The 22,982-nt window shown below is 40.2% G+C and overlaps 2 protein-coding genes across 4 annotated transcripts in view; both read right to left on the bottom strand.

Annotated features, from left to right (window-relative positions):
- Positions 1 to 18,248, bottom strand: part of LOC112463387 (heterogeneous nuclear ribonucleoprotein L) — a 147,539-nt gene extending 129,291 nt beyond the window's left edge. For both annotated transcript variants that reach the window (XM_025029794.1, XM_025029795.1), the window contains exon 1: positions 17,824 to 18,248. In XM_025029794.1, coding sequence (XP_024885562.1) covers positions 17,824 to 17,886 — 63 coding nt within the window. In that variant the 5' untranslated portion in view covers positions 17,887 to 18,248. The remainder of the gene's footprint in view (positions 1 to 17,823) is intronic.
- Positions 18,249 to 18,820: 572 nt separating this feature from the next.
- Positions 18,821 to 21,730, bottom strand: LOC112463360 (protein RRNAD1-like). Of its 2 annotated transcripts, none has more exons than XM_025029731.1 (8): positions 21,574 to 21,730; positions 21,253 to 21,404; positions 20,415 to 20,673; positions 20,183 to 20,331; positions 19,652 to 19,954; positions 19,416 to 19,569; positions 19,234 to 19,343; positions 18,821 to 19,153 (listed from the first exon to the last, which is right to left on the bottom strand). In XM_025029731.1, the coding sequence occupies exons 1-8, from the start codon at positions 21,688 to 21,690 to the stop codon at positions 18,862 to 18,864; spliced, it is 1,536 nt and encodes a 511-aa protein (XP_024885499.1). In that variant the 5' UTR covers positions 21,691 to 21,730; the 3' UTR covers positions 18,821 to 18,861. The 2 variants fall into 2 exon arrangements, with proteins under 2 accessions (XP_024885499.1, XP_024885500.1); XM_025029732.1 differs by having other exon boundaries at positions 21,253 to 21,362.
- Positions 21,731 to 22,982: the final 1,252 nt, after the last annotated feature.

Genomic DNA, 22,982 nt, shown 5'->3' with positions numbered 1-22,982 from the left:
TCCATTTAAAGTTTTAAATGATGTAAAGGTCTATAGAGAATTTGAACAAATATTTAAATGCAAAATATGCAAAATTATCGCGAGTGCGCAGAATGTGAAATCGCCGGGGCAACTTGTTCGTTTCTGAACACGCGGGAACGCAGAAAGTTTCGTTGCAGAGGCGTTGCTCCTGTTTGTAATCTCTTTATCAGCACGTGGCTGGCACGCAGCCAATCGACTTTCTCCCCAGGCATCGAGCAGCGACCTATCCGGCTTCTGTGGTCCGCTTCGATTTGCTCTAGTCGCCGTTCTAGATCGACTAGAGCTAGAGCATTGACCGGGAAGGGAATAGACGCTAATAGCGTAACCGCGCGCGCACCCTATGTGTATGTCAATATCATTCGAACGTCAGTTCAGTCGATTTGTAATATAACGAATAGTTCGCGAAGTTACATTATAGTTTCAGCAAATAGAACCCGTATCGAGTCCATCAACGTAGATTAAGGTTAAGGGAAGTTTGACCGATTCTATGTATTTTTTGCTTGATGGTAGAAAAAAAAGCTAAAAGTAACGTTAATACCGAAAGAGTAATCTTTCTCAATTTATGATATTCTCGAGTCGACGTATTAGGACAATTTAGGAAAGCCACTTTTACTTTAGCAAGGTTATTTTTCCAATCTTTCGCATATAAAAGAAGAATACATCTATAGTGGAAAAAATCTCTATCTTTGTTTCGTCTTTATAAGGATTTGTTAACATTTAATTTACTTCAAATCTACGAGCGCGCGCGAAAGAGCAATGTAAACTTCCGGAATGAAATTTGTTAAGAAACCTTAAGCAAGTTTACATACTCATTCGTCCCCTCCTGTGCTTGCATCGCGTGGATGTTATCGAAATTCCGATAAGCGAGTCCTTAAAAAGTTTCACATCTCGCAATGATCGGTAGAACTCGCAAGAGGCCAATATTCGTATTACTCTATTTGGCATTTCTCTAATTGCATCTCCCATCGTGATAACCTCGGTGATAACCAATTGCGAAATTGCATATTTTCCTGGCCACATTTCTACTAGAATTTCGAGATATAAATGAGTATTCTAATTCAAATTCTCTAAAATTCTTGGTACTCATTAATTGCTGCGCTGGTTTTATACAAAATTAAATATAAATTTAAAACATTCTTTCATCTATTGTTTTCAAAATAACTCTTTAAAAGTTCCAACAATTATTGTTAATGTATGAAGCGAAATACAATAAAAATGCTTATTACTATAGAAATAACATTTCTATAAATAAACTATTTCTATAAATATCTGATAAACTTGTTTACTCAATTTATTTTAATGTTATTAAATCATTTTCTTTTTTCAAGACTATTTCTAGAAATGTGCAATTACATACAATATACGTTTAAATAACAAGCGATATAAAAAATTAAAAAATATTTATTTAATAGATTATTTAAATTATTTAGATTATTTAGATTGCGTTACTAATCTTTGTACAGGACAAAAATAATCACGTTTGAATGCAACATCATATATTTCTCAAAGGAAAATTAACACGTAATAAAGCATAACGAGCGTAACGCGAGTTAATGAATCGCGCGGATAAATAGTAACACATAGCGTGCGATTTCTTGGAAAATACATAGACGAACCGGTTATAGATGTTACGTGCGTCGAGTTCTCGCGCGAATTCCCTCGAGTGCGAGCGTTTTGTGTGTATGTGTGCAATCGCCGTGCCCCAATTATCTTGTCTGCTATGAATTACGTACGGACCTCCCGCCACGTCGGCATCCTCGGCAGGCAGCAGGACGAAACTTTTCGTGCATTTCGCGTTAATTTCACAGCCGAGCAGCTGGTGTCTTCTCACATTTCGGGGACCGGCAGGGATAGAAGAGGAGCGGCGCGCGAACTACGAACTTATCTCAACCCCTCCTCCCAAAAAAAGCACTGCGATTCTCACCAGGACATAACATGGAAAGTTTCCGCGATTTCGCCGCGCTTTTAATCCGCCACCGTTTTGCGTTCCTGTCGCGTGCCGTGTCACAATTTCTAATTCACCTTTAGACTTCTAAGTCTCCGCCACGATTTTTGTTCTTCGTGAAAATTCAAGTTTCTTATCCGGACCAGAATAAAGAATAACGCGAAATAATCACACTTGCTTTGCTATAAATTTATCGTAGAAAAAGATTATCTGTCGTTGACAAAACTCGTGTATTCCTTAGAATTTATCAATATCCAGTTATATTATAGAGAGCACAAATGTGACTCCAGTTTGGCAAACTATCTGATCTACATTTCTAGGCCTCTTGTACTATAAATTAATTCCATACATTAATTTTAAAAAGTAAAAAGCAATAATAACGTACATTAAATTTTGATTTGTATATAAAGAAATAAAACTGTTGTTACTCCTATAAAAGCATATACGAAAAACGATGATTCGTCTGATGGTTCCTCTTTATGCAAGTCTGAACGCGCTAAACGAATTATTTGGGCGATTCTAAATCACGTCCAGCCGTCCGAAACTATTTCGTCACGGCAAATTGATTCTGAACGCAATTATTAGAGCAGAACAATGTGCGTCGCCAGCGTATTCGCGCGCGCGAATTGCCGGACCACAGCACAATTTCTCTTTTTCTCGAATACCGACCGGCTCCGATGTACAAGACAGAATCTGTCCGTCGTCGAACGACGTTCCCTGGCTCTTAAGACCGCTCGGAAATATTTCAGACATGCCTCGCGTAAACTCGCGCCGCGTGCCTGTGCGAGAACGCGCATCAATCCTTTCTACTGCGCACTTTTAACCCTACACGCACCCTTCTATTTTCATGTCTGCGGGCCGAATTTCCTCAACCAACAACAACAAAGAAAGTCTAACGTTATTCTGTGTTTAAATACTTCTTTTCCACACCGATATTGTTACAACCCTTTCAATTATTTTGTACCTGTACAAAAATTAAAGATATCAATATGAAGCAGTGAACGATCTATTCTATAATGAAAAATCAACTCTAATTCTGAGAATTATTTTCTTGAAGAAAGAGAGTGCTTTCGATAATAAGTTAGTTTATCAATATATTTAAAAAAATTTCTTGTAAGAGGTAAATATTTCTTTTTTTCATTAAAGAATCATGAATTTAATATAATTGTTACTACGATAGTTGCTACGAGTAAAAAAGACTGAACAAGTATAACAGAAAAGAATTAAAAGACGAGAGCAGTTGGGACCATTATTATGGAATAGCGTCATTATAATTATCGTTAACTTTATTAAATTACTGCGTTTGCGCAGTTCAGCTAAATGATAATTCGGTTAATCATTAGACTGTTATGATGTAATAATTAGATTATGGACGTTGAAATATGGATGAGTTGCGATAATGATCTCTGAAACGGGCGGACGTATTTTATCAGATTTAACGCTTATCTAATCATTTCATGTGTAGCATTTTAAAATCACACATTAGAAAGTTTTGCTGTAATAAGTCGTTTACGCATATAAACGCTAGGAATTGTAATAATCGTTCTAATTTCCCTGTTTTACGTTTGTTGCGAATTATGATTGTTCTGATTAGCGACACTATTGTAATCGTCGGAATAACCATGGCGCATAATAAAGGATTTTATAAAACAGATGGTACGATAATGTGATATGACTATACAATATAACAGAGATATAATCTTTGGCAAATATCGGCAAGAAAATCATCATCTATTATAACAAATATTTAAAATCGACAGTTATAAAAATTGAGAATTACAGAATTTTAAGAAATTTTTCAAAACATATAAATACGTAGATGGTAAAATGTTATAATTAATCGAAAAGCTTTAAAAATTTACCATTATAAATCAAAAACTAAAAAGCAATATAGCGAATAAGTAATTAACTAAATTTTTAATCGCATATTATAGATTTTATTTGGAAATCATTCTACCATTTTTTTTCACAGTCACGTTGTAAAAATTGCGTATTAAATCTTGAATATAATAACACATGAGAGATCAAAAAAATAATATAAGGAATATCAAAAGACGATTCTCACAATCGCAACGTGTCTGAGTGAGATATGCTCGGTTGACTCCGCGATTCGCATTCAATATGTTTGACGGAAAGAGGACCTTATAGCTGTGCCTCTCGTTATTCTTGAAATATCAGTCATCCGTATCCGGCTTTGAACGGGCGAAGAAAATCTCGGTGACGCAACGGCGCGTCTCAGTGCGAGCATGGCACGGCGCGGCGCGACGGAAAATCGAAAACGGGAAAAGCGAGCATCATTAAGTGCCGAACGCGCGCGCGGCGCGGCGCAACGCGGCGGCCTCGCTGTTCTAATTTCGCCGCAACTTCTCGTGGCGGCCTTAATTCCATTTAACTCGATGCCGTAAATTTTCGCACCGTGTATACGCGGCGTCGGTGTGCACGCGCCGCTCCTCGCTTCGCCTCGCCTCGTCCGGGGAGAAAACGTTCGTGTAAACAGGCGATAACGAGATATGACGATGACGGAGTTCAGGGCTTCGCCTCGCGATAATCTGCATACCGGCGGCGTCCCGCTAGAGGCAAATCAACACGCGCGAAAAAAAAAAATGATAAACCAGGTCCGCTACCGCCAGAAATAATTCCGCTAAAAAATTTCATTTATATGTTCTGCTTGTTGAAAACGCAAAAGGGATATCCCCGATTACTCTTTGCGTTACGTTACCGCGAGAATCTTCTGCGAAGTCTGTTAGGTGTGTTGCGATCTTATCAATGCAGTACTAAACGTCTGGATATCTTTATATAACTGTAATATATTTCATTTTTATTATTTTGAATTTAAATTTTCACTGAATAACGTTTTCTTTTTTCTTGAAAGAATATTGAAGCATAACGGAACAGGCTAATATAAATACATGAGTTAAACAAATCGTACGTACTTCTTGCACAATATTCTAATTAGTTTAAAAATCAAATCTCTATTTTTGAACTTAACTCTTTTCATTCAAAACTCCTGTGTGTCAAAGTGTATTATACAGAAATTATTATACAGAATGTTCAATTTTCGACAACAAAACAGAATCTTTTATGGCACGGTATTAAATGAGCGCTGGCGCGGGGGAAATATATGCAGCGGAAACAAAAAGTCGACAAATTATAATACAACCAGATGAAAGGCACCTGGACGCGGCGCGGCGTTGCGAGAATGCAACTTTCGTCTTTTGAAATTTGATGCATTCTGTGCAAAGCCGCGGTGGTTGCGCGACTCACGGCGCTTAAATATGTAGATGGATATTATTCGCGGCTGGCAGCGCTTCGAAAGAGAAGCGAAAACTTCCGCGGCGCGGATATAAACAACACGGTTGTTATGCGGCCTACGTCCATCCGATACCACGCAATGCAATACTCCTGAAAGCGGAGCGAACTTGTATGAAATAACGCGCGTACGTTTGTCCGGAGACGATAAGGGAACCGATGGAGGGCGAAAGAGGAGAAAGAAACGAGAAACGCGAGCCTTCGCGCAATTTTGAGGATTGGATGCGGGATCCGATATCGGAGCTAACGCGATTTCTCGTCGCAAATCCTTGTCGAATCACGGACTTTTGATCGCGCACTTCTTCGGGATACGACGCAACGTGCACACTGATGACGTGCTCCGCGGGTTTCACAGATCGTCAGCAAGGCGAAAAAAAAGAGAGTGAGATAAGCTGAAAAGGTACAGCAAAAATGTAAAATCTTGGATGATTATAATGTTGCGATCTATCATTAACAATTAATCTTGAAGTCTAAAACCTGTTCGTGTAGAAACTGAATCTAGTTTGATTAGTGTCGACATCGAAAGTGTTTACATCGACGTTCTCTTCGATAAACGGCAAAATCGAGGTACATATACTTTCAGCAAATTGGGTTCTTTTTTCTTGAAAACTAAGTACTTTGTAACTGCAATTCGCCGCTTTTACGTCTCGCATAGGTGATTCTGTGTCCCATATTTTCTTAGTAATGAAAATGAAAACGGTAACGGAGCAAAACGAGAACTTTTTAATGAAACTCGTTCCTGTTCCAATGTAATTTAGTTATTGTTTCCGTTTCTATTGTATCTAAGATCTTATGAAGTGATGTTCCTTTAACTCATTTGTTGCGAAGCACGTCATCCCCCGGCATTAATAAAGCCATCTCTTTATAATGGCATGAATAGCGGAGCGCAAGAACTTTTCGCTTATGAAAACCTTATCAAACTCCAAACCGCGATAGAACAACACATTCAATGTTGAAACGTTTCACAAATTCGCGAGTTTCATGTCAAACTTTAGGTTATTAAGTTTACGTTAACTTTAAGTTATAGACCGTCTTGGAAAATCGCGCGAGGCTTTTCGCGACGCGCAGGTATATAGATGTCATCGCGTAACGACGATGCAGAAATAATATTGCGCATTCGATGGACACATATCGCGAAATCGGTTCAATTATTCGTGGCGATGAGAACCCGTTGAGGAGTTTAACCGATGATTTCCGTGGAAATGGCAATGTGTCCCGTCGAAGTGACGGAAATATCGCAGTCAAGTGAACGAACGATAAGCGAGCGGACGCAATTTCACGTTTACGGAAATACCCTATCGTGTCAGGTGTGGATTTCCGAACGAAAAGACATTACCACGGCACTCGTGATGTGACCGCGATATCAAATTGTGCTTGAAAGTCGATTTCTTCCTGAAATTGTAACGCGAAGTATCAAGAATTAAGAAAATTGCATGTTATAAAGAGTCTCCTGCAATGAATTGTCCATTCAAACAAATTATTCATTACGTATTATCGGAATCTAATAAATATTTTATATTGCTATAGCTGAATAATCTTATACGGTGACATAAGAGATAAATGAGAACATCTTATAACGAAGACCTTTTAAGTTTCTGCAACCAAACCATGGGAATTACGTTATATAATCGAAAAGAAAAGAAGAACAATGCTACAGCTTTGTTATCATAGTATACACCATTGCATCTTATTAACTTTAATAATAACTGCGATAATAAAGCAGTTTGCCTCTTAGCTCATTAAGCGCAAAAGCATCTAATTACACGTTCAAACCTAGGTCACGTGTATTGACTTAATCACGTGTAAAGGTTATCAGAAGTGAAGATAATTTGTTGATGTAACCTACGTAAACAAATTTGCTTTTAGCTTTTAGCCTCACAAACGTGCTTTTAGGGTGTACAATTCAGTGGTTTTGTGTGAAACAACTGGTATATTATCATGCACGCGACTTCATGTCGGAAAGATTCTATCTCTATGCTATCTTTCTGCGTTCTAATCTGTTTTGGGAGATTCATTACATCCTTTACATATGCTAATCGAGTTGTGAATTTGAAAAGATGCATCAGGTTGCTGCGAGCGTGCATCTGATTCTAACGCGCGAGGTACGAAATCAAAAGAAGGCGATAGAACGTAGAACGTGCGGGTAAAATCGAATTTGCATTTCGCGGAAATACTAGTCGGGCGAAGGAGTAATTCGCATGCGGAAACATACTCGTCCCGCGCGATTAAAATTCTCGGCGCTATATCGCAGTTTGCGCGCCTTTATTGATTACAAACGGACATCTGGCTCACGTTTCACGATCTGCACGGATAGCGCCATGAAATCTGCACCGCCTGCGGATCACAATGGATTTTAAAGCTGGCCCCGATGTTAAAATCCTTTTCATCCGGATTGAGAACGTGCAAAAGCTCCGTGCACATTGTGAAAGAAAGGAAAAAAAAAGTATATATTTGATACGTTGCGCAAAACGTTCCAACAAGAGATCATGATGAACCGACGTGTGACGTAAAGTTAACGTTATTCATGAGAATCACGATAAATTCGAGAACTATTGAAGTCGCCAGTGGATCTTCCTTAATTAACGCTTCCGAATTAAAAATGATTAATAAAATAGTATATCCATCTCGGTCGTTTTAACAGCATTCGGCACTACGAATTTTCTAAGACGAAGACAAAAGAGACGTGGGCAGATTTTCGGCGATTATACGTCCGGGCGTTGCGTAATGCCGGTTTTAAAAGAAACCGGTCCTGAAAGGCGCGGTTCGTTAACGAGGGTGAGTGACTTTATTTTCGGTGCGCGGTTATTTCGGGCTGCGTAAATACCGAAATAAATGTAGCAACGAGAAGGCGCGCGAAAAAATATGCGTACTTCCGCCTCGAAATAGCGTGTCCGACGAAATCCACTCGCGATACGCGCAAAAGCGCGATTTCAGCTTGTCGATACCCTCCTTTCCATCTTACATAACTTTAGAACCGACTCTTGTGTAATTCTAACGACGATGTCCAAGCGGCGTTTCACGGCTAAACATATGAAAGACCGTATCGTTGAGTAAATAAATTTCTTTACGATACAGCTGGATGGCTATATATAAATATCGAAAGTATTTTTAAAACAAGATTATTAAAATACAATTTATGAACATTATAAGTCTCGTAAACTCCGTTCTAATGTCAGATATCCTGTTTCTTAACAAGGTATGTATATTATATTCCAAATCCCCTGATTAACGTGACCTACATACAGACATAATACCCCCGCAAAAGATTAACCCTCCATAATTAGAAAGACCTCTGACTGAGCAACGTGCCAGTAGGATCGGCTTTAAGACTACCGCAACTTCCACATAACTACGAACACTAATTTATTACTATAGTATATCATAAAACATCTAATATTTTTAATATAAAACTTTGATAATTTGAGCTCTTCTCGAGAATAACAGTGATTTTTTTCGTTCTTATGAATAATCGTCTCTGTTCTCTGTTCTCGTCAGCAACGTGAGGTATCTAATAGCGAAAGAAACACGAAACTCTAGATTCTCTTTTTTCTTTGTTTTTGTTTTGATAACCATGCGGGACATTCGTCTAACGAAGCAGGACGAAAGGCACATTTGCATTGCGTCGAGAAAACGGAGAGTTTGCGCGCGCGTGCCCGAGTCATCGTTCATTTGCAATTCCGAAGTACGAGTTCGCCGAATGCGATGTTACGGTTGAGACGAGGTAGTAGGCTAGGAATTTATTGGACCGCTCGGAGCACCAGGACGCGAGATTACTTCCACGTGGTGGGAAATTTGTCGCCCCTTCGCAGCCGACGGATACTCTATTAATCTCTCACGAGAATCCCGCGCCTGACATATCATTTCGATTACTTGCGCTCGGCGCATTGTTTTCATACCTTCGTCTGAGTCGTCTGAGTGCAAGTCATAACATCGAGAACTGTTGACCGAAGGAATGCACACAAATTATTTGACACTCGTCACGATCTAATTTCTAATTAATAACGCTCGTAATAATTCAAAGTAATTTTGTGATATATTCGCAAAACCAAATATTTTTTAGTTCAAGGATTTAACAAACTTTTCAAAATTTAAGCAAAGAATTAGTGAAAAAGAAAAAAAAATATAGTAACGCTAAAAATAATGCAAAAAAAAAGAGATAAAAATAAATTCTCGTCGACTGTTATTAACAACGCCATTATACTTTCTCTAGTTGAATTCTATGCTATCATGAGTGACAACATGGATCACTTGGAAGCAGTATGTAACGTTTGTTGCCTTGCAACCGTGGCAAATTAATGTGCACGGGAATCGCGCGACCGGGCCGCGCTCATAGAAGTATCCAGCAACGTGCCACGAGTTAACGAGAGCAAACCAAGATCGCGCGGAGCGAAAGAGACTCGCTCTGTGTACTCCGATTTCAAACATTCGCCACGGTGACGAAGCATCGGTCTTTCCACGTGAGATACATCATCGTGCGCCGGTTTCGAAGTTACTTTGAGACGAACGCGCCGCCCGGTATCCGGACGCACGTGTGTGTATAGAGGGTACATTCGAAGTAAAGATATTTCGGTCGAAGTGACACACCGAGAAGCTTGTAAAACGAAAGAATAGTGGCCAACTTGAGAGACGGCATGACTTCGCGCTAAACTTGACCAATACTGCCGCGGATTCGTTCGCGGGGTACAGAGATGTGACTTTTAGATATCGACGCTCTTGTACACGGAGAAAAAGTTACGGTTGCTACAACAGAATAATGCTGTTAATTTTCGCCCATCCATACAAAAGGGTTATGGAAACCATAGTACTCTGGAAGTGACCTATTGTTTCTATATGGTTTCCATATGGTTGCCCTAACCTTAGTGAGGGTAGCTACTATATGGATGTTGCAACCATAATATATGGATGTTACAACCATAATAAACAAATATTCATCCGACAAAAAAATTTATTTATTTCGAAATTTTATTACTATTTTTTAACTAAATTTGTTTCTTAAGATGCAGTCTATGATTATAAATATTTTTTCGCATTTAAAAACACATATAAAAACACACTTACCTTGGTGGGATTCAAACTCGGGACCTCTGGATCGTGAGCCAACTGCCTTACGTGGTAGACCACTTCTTAATTTAATGTTAGTGTTATATTTAGTCTACATATGTCAACCAGCGCAAATATATAATTTTTCAAAAATCATCTTAAGAAACAAATTTAGTTTAAAAAGAGTAATAAAATTTTGAATTGGATATATGATATAATATATTTCTTATAATGTCGGGTGAATGTCAGAAACCAGTGTCGGCTCATTACGAAATTTTGTGTTTGTAAATATATTTATGAAAAAAGTATATTTATAAAGGCCTATCTACATAAGACGCAGAACGCGAGTCGCAAGACACACGCACAGTCTACATGTCAATCTAACCTCTATACACAAAGAGGTTAGATTGATGCGCTATATAACCCAAAGGCAGGGTTGAAGGCGCTTTGCTCCTTCCCAAAGGAGCAGAAACCAAAAAAAAAAAGAGGTTAGATTGACATGTAGACTGTGTGTGTGCTGGCGACTCGCGTTCTGCGTCTTATGTAGATAAGCCTTAAAGTTAAAACATCCTTATCAAATTCACTTTATTCTATGCAGAAATTCTTTCGCGCGCGCAATGGAACTAAACTCTCAATCATGTGTTCAGTGCTGTACCGTGCAGCTATATCTTATGGATCTCTCAACCATAATAGTTGTGCTGCAGATCACATAAGAGGGATAGCAATAATCCTTTGGTTGAGGCAACCATATACGAGGGTATTATAACCGAATGTTACGTATCGTAAGAACTACGGTTATGACAACTGTATAAATGGGCATATCTTAACAGCTACATTCAATGTAATATCAATTTAACTTGAATTCACATACATTTCTCTTTTAATCATAGAGAACATTGTTGTAACAACCGTAACAATTTTCTCCGTGTACGCTCGATGTGAAGACGAGGGCAGATGATAAATATGGTTACTCTCCCTTTAGGTAATCATACATATTTTTATTCTTTCGATAGGGCAGAGGGAACAGGTGACAAATGTGAGGTCGGTCCTCACATTCGTTTGGGTGTAGAAATGCGGCCGCTAGTAAAAATAGAATAGAAAAGCTTTATATATAAGGTTTATATATTAAAAGTATGTTCATTTTTATACTTGCTCCTCAAAATCGCCGATTGTCAACGGGAGCTTTTACGTTTGAACCCATTTAAAAACATTGAACAATAAGTTATTAGTATATATTTTTATTTACATCATGCATGTCGCGTTTATACGTCTGAATATGTGAGAAGAGAAAAGTTGAAGCATCTTTTTCATGTATTACCATTTCAAAAGAAATGACCAGAATCTCTTTTAATATACAATTTCATAGCTAAATCTCACTTTTGCTCGAAAGAAATTCCAAAGAACAAATTCAGTATTCAAAAGATACGTGAGTCTACTATTGATTCGGAACTTTTTCCGAGTTCTTCATACATGAATCTGCGCGAAAGCCTGAAAGCACATTTCCCCCGGAATATTTTGTATATGCGACGAATGGGTAAAATGATACGAGGAGCGGGCGCAGACAGATGGAAAAGTTGCGACTATATGTGAAACGCAGCCCTTCTACCGAATGACGTTGCTCGCAAAAGCTGGCGACGAAGCTCGCGCGAGCGAGCGGATTCGCTTCAAGAGAAATATCGTGACTACCCGTTACAAACACACAAACACATACATACACACACGTGTCACGGCGCATTGGAAATTTATGCTTCCGTCATACGTTCACCGAGCGGTTCTTCATCAGAAAAAAAAAGTTGAGTGATCGAAAACACGCGACGAGGTCAACTATCTTAAGGTTTAACGTGACAACCTGCGTGTAAAAATACGACTTTGCATTAATATGCCGTAATATTTATTTATATCAATTGTTAAAGACAGGCCCATCCGAGTAATTCAATTAATTACATTTATGTGTGTTGTTTCTTAAAAAATAAATTTTTTTTAAATTTTCTTTCACATGTGAGATCGGAAATAAAAAGATGCATTGCATAAAACAGCATTATAATTTTATTTTATATAAAAATTGAATTATTTGATATTATTTATACATTTGTTTTCTTTAATATTACGATGTCAGCAAAGAAAAAACAGATCATTATCGTGTAAAAAAAAGAAAAGCAAATAATGGAAATTTCATGCGTTACCACTTTATGTCATATTAAGGACTAAAATAGTGCATAAGGTACTGCAAGTTTAAACAAGAGAATCGATTTGCCACTCTGGGAGTTTATGCCAAAGTTCAAGCTTTCGAGCAAGTAAATTTGCCTTCGCGATCTACTTTCGTCCGATTGTGCTAACACTGCGAGTTTCCGTATACGTCCCGCAAGAAACGATCGACATCAAATCTTCTCCCGAGTACGCAAAGGACGCAGTGGCAAATATTTATTCGCCACCCTTTTTCAAATGGATATGAGGGTATCGTATACGGATGATGAGGAATTTATCGGGCTGGCGTCACAATTTTGGGAAACAAAAATATTTTTGCTGCGCGAAAATAAATGTTTATGGAGCAAGATCAATATTTAAATGTAGACGCGCACCTCGATAAGAAAATTTGGAGACCGTGGAAAATGACTGTGGAGGGATTGAGAGGGCTCGTGTTTTCTTTTTCGGCAAATTATGCACACGATTACTCGTTCCAATAAATTATTCTTTCTATTTTTCGAAACTGCCTGATAAATTATTCAAGTAGGAATAATAATGGAATGTCAATCTATATGCCAAGCGGATTATATACTTGGAGCGATATCAGGCGGGATAAAATATTAATAAGCAAGGCAGGCAACGACACCGAGAGACGTATTCGTGCCCGTATTTCCGTACCGTCAACATTTGACAATAGAGAACCCGATTTAATTCGAGTGATCTCCAAGCCATTTTTAAACACGTTCAATACTTAGTTGTTTGTAACGATTATTATATCGCCGCGGTAGCGCGATATCATTAGACCGAGATAACGATTATTCTATATTCTCATTTCCACGTTTATGAAATGAGATCAGAAATGATACGTTCAGATCCATTAGAATTTTAACAGTAAAATATCTCGTCGAGCAAATCGTCAATTCATGATCAAAGCAAGAATGTGAACTCGGAATCTAGCCAAAATGAAAAAGAAAAACGCAATCGATCAGGCTTATTTTCTTTTTTTTTAGCACAATATAGAACTGTCTCTTCTGCCTAACAGTAATTCTTTTTTTTTCCTTTTAAGTAGACCATAGAGTTAAAGGTGAGAATTCTAGTGACACGATGCGACTAGAAAGTCGCAAATCGATAAACCAATACGCGTGTAATGACACGTGGAGCGCTCAACTTATCAACAGATATGCGTATGCATGTAACGTAAGACGTTACGTGTGCTATTAACCGCGTCTTTTCAGCGACTATCGATGGTAACGGTACCGAGAAAGATCGTGAGATAGTGACAATGACCTTGGCTGGCTGGCAATGTACCTGAAGCCATTGATTAACGCGATCGAGACATCGATCAATAATGCTGTATCCACTTATCCAGTTATGTCAGTGAGCAATATATCCCCCGTCTACCGAATTGCATCTCAATCATTCTCGCGGATTCCCGAGATTCTCAGAGGAATGTCGATAAAACAAGACGAAATGATCACTGATTTAGCGGGAGTATAATTTTAGCAGGAGCAAGTCCTACTTGTGAACGAAAAATTTATTTAAAACATACTTTTTAATTTAATATCGCTGGGATAATAAACTAGGGATAAGGGTAAATTTTATCTTGGCGTTAATAACTCACTTAGGATTACAAAAAAAGTATAAAGTTTGTTTTTTATATAAAGTAACAAACGAGATTACAGAACAAATGCTTCATTGGAAGCGCCAAATAGACGAATAGTTTGCAAATCCTTATTGATCCCGCTGGGTACACAAGAAAGTTAGTAATCTAATACATTTATGCAAGTCCATAATCTTCTCTTGAATACCAACCCTACCGTTATGAAACCTTTATGTTTAAAGTTATATTATAGCTAGCTGTGTATTACCTTAAGCTTCCATAAGCGATCTAGTTTGTATATGTGTATATGCAATAAATAACAATATTCTGATTTACGATCCCTATATTGTCGCTTAGAGGTGCGTCTTCTTCAGAACGCAAACTATAAAAGAGATTACAAGTTGTTTTATCGCAGGATTAAATGTTGAACGTTAATACGCGGTACGTAAAACAATTACGTAAAACATTTTATTATTCGAGAACCCTCCTCGATACTCCGGTTAGCCGAGAATTCATATCATGCCTTTAATCTCCCGCATGAAACGTACGATGGTATAATGTCTAAGTGCGTGGCGCAATTAAACCATCGCTCGATTTTTAAGCGCACGATGATATCTCTCTATTTTTTCGCGTACGTTTTACTATCTACGTTTGATCTGTAATACAACCGGTGTATGCACACTCACTGTACCTGACGTAAAAGGTCTATCGACATCGTGTGGCGGATAACAGCGCGAACGAGTCGATTCGCGCAACCAGATCGTGAACTCGATTCGATTATTACCGAGTACGACCAGACTAGTAGTTGTTGCATTGACAACCGGACGCATTCGAAGCTCGTCGCGCTAAAGGGATGAATCCCTACAAGTTTCTGAATTGCGGGATAAAGAGAGAAAGAGCGCAGAAAAGATCAGCGATCGTGTACTTACATTGTCACGAGACAAAGATAAACTTGCGAGAAGAAAACAGAAAACTGAAAACGTTCAGAAAGAGATTGATAGAGTACGCGAATTCCTCATGATTATCGGTTATCGACAGTACGAAAATTTTATCAGAAAATAAATGGGGCACCCCGCTGCACGGGTTTCTCAAAAGTCAAGCTGATCGGCTTCACGAGGCAAAAAGTGGAGAAAATTGATAAAACTACAAATTGTGTGCTAAAATTAAAAAATTTACAAAAAAAGTGGAGTTGAAATTCAGTTTGGCGCACGTACGCGACCTCGTCGTCGATATACGTCGCAATTATCTCGAGGAAACGTCCGTCGCGATGTTACGCATCACGCGCTGATAATGCGTCTGAAATTATCGACCACGGAGCGCGCGCGCGAGCTTTGTTTTGCACGTGCATCGTCCTCGCGTTGCTCATCGTCGTTAGCGACAACGATAACGCGACCTGCCGACATCATCGAGCAGCGTCGCCTGGATAACAGATTACCGTCGCGATGCCAGCGTGCCTCGAATCACCGGTGGGGCTTTCGAGCTCATCGGTCAAAAGCGTGTCCAGAAGCTCGAACATTTTGGAGTCGGCGGCACGAGTGAACATAATTAACTTAATTGACACGTGAAATCAAAGCTGATGGCTCAAGCTGTATGCTCGTAATTACGTCGCGCGATAAATACGCTCGACCAGATTCGAATTATTAATCCTCAAAGGCTAGCCATATATGGACCTACTCATTATTTAAAAAAAAAGTGTAATTTTGCGCGCATCTTCAAAAATTGATATTTCGGACTATTTATAATTAATTATTCACAATTTTTCTAATTCTATTATCTTCTTCAGTTTTTTTACCTCAATTTAAAATTACGTATTCAAAATTTTTCTAATTCTATTATTTTCTTCAGCTTTTTTTACCTCAATTTCATTATAATTTTTTTAAATTTGGTTGATTAGACTCAGAGTTATACGCGATCAAAATTGCGAGGTCCATGTATCGCATAGTAAAAGCCTGTAAAGGTTAAAGCTTCGGACAACATAAATTTATGCGTTTTGAAACTAACAATTTTTGGGAGCTTCCACGAGGTAACCGAACAAGGAGCCGTTAAAGCGAACGTTAATTATTCTGTCCCGTTACCTACATAACGAAATGGGGGAATAAACAAGGTGAACCGCGCTAATAAATATTTCACGTGATATCGAAATGCGAGTGCATGGGAAGCGAATGCAGCGAGTTAACAAACACCGGCATTATTAACTTTCCGATGCACTCGGCGAGAATAAACCTGGTCCTGTACATATGTATAATTTTATCATCTCTCTCGTGTACAATATACGGTACTTTAAAACTGACAATTGAGCGACGTAGAAACATAATTATATACATTTTAATATTATTTGAAATACAAGAGTGTCGTGCGAGATTTAATACAATAATTTCATGATAAATTAGGAATTTTTTTCGATCAATTTGAAATCCATGTTTTCGATAAAAATTGACAGCTCTTTTTGCGTTTAATCCAAATGAATTAAAAACATATTTTGCTATTTGTTTACACATTTAAAGCAACTCAAATGAATTCAATAAAATTTTACTATTTGTTTACGCACTTGTAGCTCAATTATCGAACTGTTCATTGTTCTTCATCGTATTTTACTCACACGAGGTACGAAAATTTTCGTTTTTTTCAAGAAAAACTTGACTTTAAAAGAGTTCGTAAAAAAGAATTCATGAATAAAAGAATGTATGGCAAATCCGATGTGCTTTATGCGTATATGTATCTTTTAGATAAGAGGAAAATTGAATAGAGCGCACCGCGTTTGGCGTGCAGGAGTTGCTTTCTATTCTCCGATCGCGACTCTCGACAACAAAATTCTCCGGGCTTTCTATCAAGTTTATACACGAGATCGTTCCGTCGTAACCTTTTTCAGAGCGTTTTCTCTTCTCCATCGTAATATTCGTGCGATACGTAAAGTAATTAAAAAAATTAGCGGTTGCATGCATTTCTTTATATCCAATTTGCTCAGGCTGTTACAAATGATCAATCATTTCGACGAGAATACCAGAATACTTACAATCCGTGTCAAATGTAAAAAAAAAATGGAGAAATGATTTCTTTACGGCGTTTAAAAATCGATCGATGTCATTTCCGGTTCAAAAGCGCGCAATCGACATGTCGGGATAACTTCCGGCGCGATTCTCACGCGAATGGAATCACCGCGAGTTTTAAACTCCGACCGACGGACATTTCACGCCAACCGGGCCCCCGCGTCTTTTGCAGCGGGGAGGAGGAGGGCAGGGAAGGAAGGAAGGAGGGATCGCGATACACTCGCGCTCGGCGGAGCGGCGATCGTCCGGCGAGAATCGCGTCGGATTGCTTCTTGGCTGTCGGCGGACGAACGCGTTCGATTACTCCGATTGTTATCGGGCGCGGGCGAGCGTGCCGGCGATGCAACGCGACGCGCTGCGCTGCAAATACGTTATGCCCGTACCGTGAAACCCGTATGTCGGGACCCGCGGGTAAATGGCGCCCCGCGCGTCTCTACGAAAACTCGCCGTGCTCGGCGGCGCGCGGCGAGACACGCGCGCATCGCGCCGTGCCCCTCGCGGCCGCGATCATTACGCCGATAAATGGCGACGCGCTTCTTCCCCCTCGTCGTCGGCGCGGCGTCTTCTCTCGCTGCACTTCTCGCCGACGCGACGGCGGGCGAGAGAGAGCCGGAGACCGACCGTCGGCGTCGCGGACGCGGCCGCGACGCGTGATAATAATTTGCGCGCGCACTCACCCTGTGTCCGGACTCCTCCAGCCGCTGCCTCTTGGAGTGCGGACCGTCTCCGTTGAATGCCATCCTCCGTTGTACACCGGGCGATGCGTTTGAAACGGAGCACTCGGCGCTGCACGACGACGACGGTGACCGCGACGGCGACAGCGACAGGGACGACGACGACAACGACGACGACGGCGGCGGCGGCGATGACGGCGACAATGATGACGAAGACGACGACGACGACGACACGAGCGTGTTATGTATACCGCTCGCGATACCTCTAACACCGTGCCGACGATCTCGTGTACGCGGACGGGGTAGGGGGGAGGAGGAGAAAATAATAATCGGTAGGACGCACGACGCGACGAGAACAGACAAACGCGCGAGAGCGGCTTAAAGGAAACTGGATCTCACCGGAGGAACGTCAACGCTTCGTGCGAACTCGCGACCGGCTACCGCGACGCGCTCTGCCGGTGGCGCCAAGGAACGCTTTGCGGCCTTTGCGTGGTCGCCGTTAAGCCACCGCTGCTGGCGCTGGCGCGCCGCGCGAGTCTCGCCGAGGATCGCGCTCCGATTGGCCCGTCGTCTGGTCGCGGCAATGTGTCGCTCGCTTCTATTGGACGCGGCGAAGCCACTGAATTTTCATGAGAAGATGGGATTAATCGGAATGCGCGGTACCGCGCAAAATAGTATCAAACAAAGATGCACTGTTTACAGGGCTGCGTGTAATCTAAATTTATCAATTTATAAGATATATTTAGTCAAAGTATGTTTAACTTTTCATATTTAGACTAGAATTCCTAGCGTCAACTGTGGTCATACAATTTTCAAAATGAGATGTTATTATAATCGTTATATTTGAGCAAAATAATCGCAGGCAAACATATTTCGAATTAATCTTATCTTTATTAAATTGCATAAAATTTTTTTTTTAATTTGACTCATACAGAAGTATGAAAATAAGATATTTTATTTTAAAAATTAATATTCAATTTAATTAATTAATTTTCCTTGAAGTTTTATTTTAGTAAGAGGTATAAAAAGATACAGACATAATCAGCAGGGCGATTGTTTGACATTTTTCATAGAAAACAATAAAAAATTTCGAGGAGACAATCTGGGGTCGAAAATAGGCTTCAATACAGGAAATAAATCATTTTCGGATAAATACAGGAACCTGTCCAACAACACTACGGTTTCCACCAACGGTGCCAGCATTGTGCGCAACGCTCCGAATATCACAATCTGCCGCCACTGATTCAGATACGATTTTATCTGCGGATTTTGAAAGTCTGAATCTTCAGGCCGGAGATTCGGCTCGAAGTCCGCGGTCGCGGCCGTGCAGTATCTGAAAAAGATAAGCGCGTTCAATCATCATCGCTATAATGACACGTAAAATCTCGATAATCGTAACCAATTTTACTCAACTGTTCAAACGTAACGGGTCTCGTCACTTTAACGTTCCTCACTTGAGTGTGACGTAGCTGGCTGTTTCGTTTTATCAAAATGGTTTCTAGAGCGGCTCTGTAAGCGTGCACCTGAAAAAAATGTACAAATTTGATAATACAACGATAATATAACTTATACCGCTTCCAGTATACGACACTAACCATTAGATCCTCGTAGTTCCCAGTCTTCAGCTTGTCGCGGTAGCTCTCGATAGCATGGCACGCCACTTCCAACGCTGTATAGGATAATTTGCGTTTTCCAAATGACGACAGATATTTACTGAGTGGATATCCATTTGTAATATTCGCCGGACTTCTAAATGCATTACGTCATTTATAATTAATACAACCGTAATCTCATAAAGATAATATATATGTTTTATGCCTCGCGGACGTACTCCAATGTCAGCTTCATGTAACAGCACCCCACGATGCAAATAAATCTTGCCTCGCTCTGAGACGCGTAAAGTTTCAGTAGCGTGGCCGCGAGATCTCCACACGGATGCAGGCCGACAATGCCAAACCTCGATTTCTTCTCACCCGAATTAAAGTTATGGGAGAAAATTCTTCGTATGTCCCTGATCGTCGCTGACCGATCAGAGTTGATATTTTCCAGCTTGATCGATACGTGTTGCGGCGTATTTACTGGCAAGTCAGGCAAATGTTTAGACAAAGTCATTAACAATTCGTTATCCCATTTCCTGCAATTAAAAACCTGTCACGCGAATGATAATGAAGGAACGATGAAATTACCACCCAGGTAGCGGAGTGACATCAAATGACGTGTTAATAACATCTCTAACGTCAACAATACATCGTCAAGACGTGTTTAAACGTCATCCTGCTAGCTGAGTAGTAATACACCGAGATTGCTTAGAGTTTAGAGCAAGAGAAAAAATGGAGAGGTCGATGACGTAACGATGGACTACCTGGCTTGTTGTGACAGTAATGCGTCTTGTTCAATACACGTTACGTTTAGGCCGTATTTAAACGCTAAGGATCGGGCTAAATGACCCACGCCTGCTCCAACATCTACAATGCACTTGGCATTGGACTCTCGCGCACAGTCCGCGCATATCTGTGCAAAGATAAATTCTTACAGGGCCTATAAACATTTCGCCTCTAATCTAAAGCGATGATACTTCGGGAATGCGGCTGTACCCGCGCTATTTGCTGTATCTCGTGTCGTTTCTTTATTTTAACGTGTTTCAGAAAGAGATTGTTGTGCTTGCTCAAAGCTGCAGGTGTATCGCTTAATCCCTTATTTTTATTTTCCAGGACAGAATTTTCCGAGCCGCACTCGAACTTTTTCCCTCCGTCGCATCGCCAGCCGCTCTCGTCATTTCGATGATCTCTGTTTAGTTGTAAATCCCTCGCAACTTGTCGAAGCGCGAGCAGTGACAATGGCCATGCGCGTGAGCTGCAAAACGAATTGCATTGTCAAATTACAGACAGACAAATTTATTTCTCACCGCAGAGGCTCGCGTTCGAATTTGAAATGTATTTGCGTCAAGCTCGAGCCTCGATGGTGACTTCGATCAAATTCCGATTAACTCAATCGACAGCAAATCGGGATTTATAGCGAAATTGTTAACTACATAATTCTCCTGGTGAAAACATTTCTCATTTTCTCATAATTTTTTTTTAAGAATTTCTCAATTTTGGATTCATAAAAAATTTTGAAAAAAATATGTCAAATCTCAGACACTTTTAGAAATAATTAGATAAAGATTTTCGGAATATTTCATCTATTTCATTATCTGTATAAGTATGAAAATTTCTGATAAATTTTTACGCGAATTTTCTCACATTTATTGAGATTTCTACGGAAAGATGTACTGAAATAAAAATCTGAAATATTTCATTATTATTTTGTCTGAGTCTTTCTCTGGAAAATGTTCCAATTTTTATTGTTTAGTGGAAAAAAATAGATTAGGGAGCAATTAATTAATTCGAAGTCACTCGCGCTTGCCGACCGAGGTGAAGATGACGCGCTTACCACGAGATGTCGCCAGCTAACCACTCGCCGAATTCGTCGGGCGACACGGTTTGCAGCGTGCTCCTCCAGCTGCTCGGCAATTTCTCCCACAGTCGCTCTTGGAAGAAATCCTGCAATGCGATTCGCCGGATTTCGAGGTCGATTTCGTTGTTCTCGAGAAAAATAAAGTGAAAGATGACAGACGAGGAACATGTGAAATGTGTATCGGGGTACATTTACGCGACGACATATATGCGAATTATAGGTTCGAAGGAGGGGAACGGAGAAAGAAGCTCGGAATGCCCGTGCGACGCCAAAGTATATCTTCGTTAAATTACATACCACGACGTACGAGTCTAGCAACCAGCCGTACGTGTCTAGGACGTTGAAGATTCTCTCGAGTGTTACGCGAGCCTTCGAGCAGGTTCTGCATGTGCACGTAACCACGGGGGCGGCCATTGTTGCGCCGTGACGGACGAACAGTTCGTATCGCTCCCCGACACGCTGATCGGGCGATAAGTTGTACCTTTCCCTTCCCATTAGTGCCCGGTCTGCAATAGGTGTTTTAAACCCTAAGCTTTAAGAAATTGTTCAATCACAGTTGAATTTGAGGAGAACAATTGACTGTGATTGGCCAATTTCTTAGGGCTTAGGGCTTAAAACACCTATTGTAGACCGGGACTTATTAAATTTACGAACCAAGTATGCAAATGTATCTCTCCTTGCGTTATTTATTTACCTATCTAAGTTAACGGCGCTCCTTTACGTCATTAAATCCATATTGTTAAAAATATTAATATTAGGTTGTATAATGTTATTAATGTCACAGTATTTGACATTGTTTATTTAAATTATAATATTTTTAGCACGTACACGCAGCTTGATTCGTCAGTCCTTTTTACCTCCTTCGATTTTAATTTTTCAAACCTGATCTATTATTATTTTTAATAATATAAACTTTCTGTTTAGGTTGCGTTAAGATCCTTAGCTACATATATTGCGTATAGGTATCTTCTTTTTTTATCATTATCTTTTTCTATTATTATCGGAAATTATATTAGAAAGTCACGTGTTGCGCGCCGCGCGCGCGCGTTCTCGCACGCATACGCGTGATAGCTGATTTATCGCGCGCGAAATGGAAAGTGTAGCACGTGTACGCGAATTTTGTGCGTTACGGTATTTATAAATTCTCGTAAACGCGGGCATATTTCTCGCGATTTATTTTAATTTCGTAAAAGTAAGGGAGCAAATGGGCTTTCGGCGATTTGCCGCGGGGCCGAGATAGGCCGCGGGTCTTCGCCGACACACGCACGTCAGTGGCGGCACGAGTGATTTAGCCGAGGAGAAAGTTAATGCTTATTATTCTTCACGCTTCTTTATGATTTATCAAATTGACCGTGATAACGCCGCGGCGCTCGGAAAAACTGCCGTCCGACATTTTTTAATCGATTGGAGAGGATAATGGAGATCGAGCGATTTTCTTTCCCTTTTTCCGGCATGGGCTCGCGCGCCGATCGCGAAGTGTGAGGAATCCGCTGGACCTGAAATAGAAAGTGCATCGGGCGTAACATCAATTACAGACAATTTTTCGTCCGATACCGGCCCGTAGTGTGTAATTATATAACGCAGTTATGCATTTTCCGCTTGTACAGTCGATAGCCGCGGAGAGTGCCTCTCTCCTCGACGCCGACGCCGACGGATGGTAGACGCGCGGCGTTTTAAACTCCAATTAAAAAAAAAAGCATAACGTT

Source organism: Temnothorax curvispinosus, unplaced genomic scaffold, assembly GCF_003070985.1.
Source record: "Temnothorax curvispinosus isolate PA1 unplaced genomic scaffold, ASM307098v1 QBEX01013138.1, whole genome shotgun sequence".
Classification (NCBI taxonomy): Eukaryota; Metazoa; Arthropoda; class Insecta; order Hymenoptera; family Formicidae; genus Temnothorax; species Temnothorax curvispinosus.
This window is presented reverse-complemented; position numbering and strand designations above follow the sequence as displayed.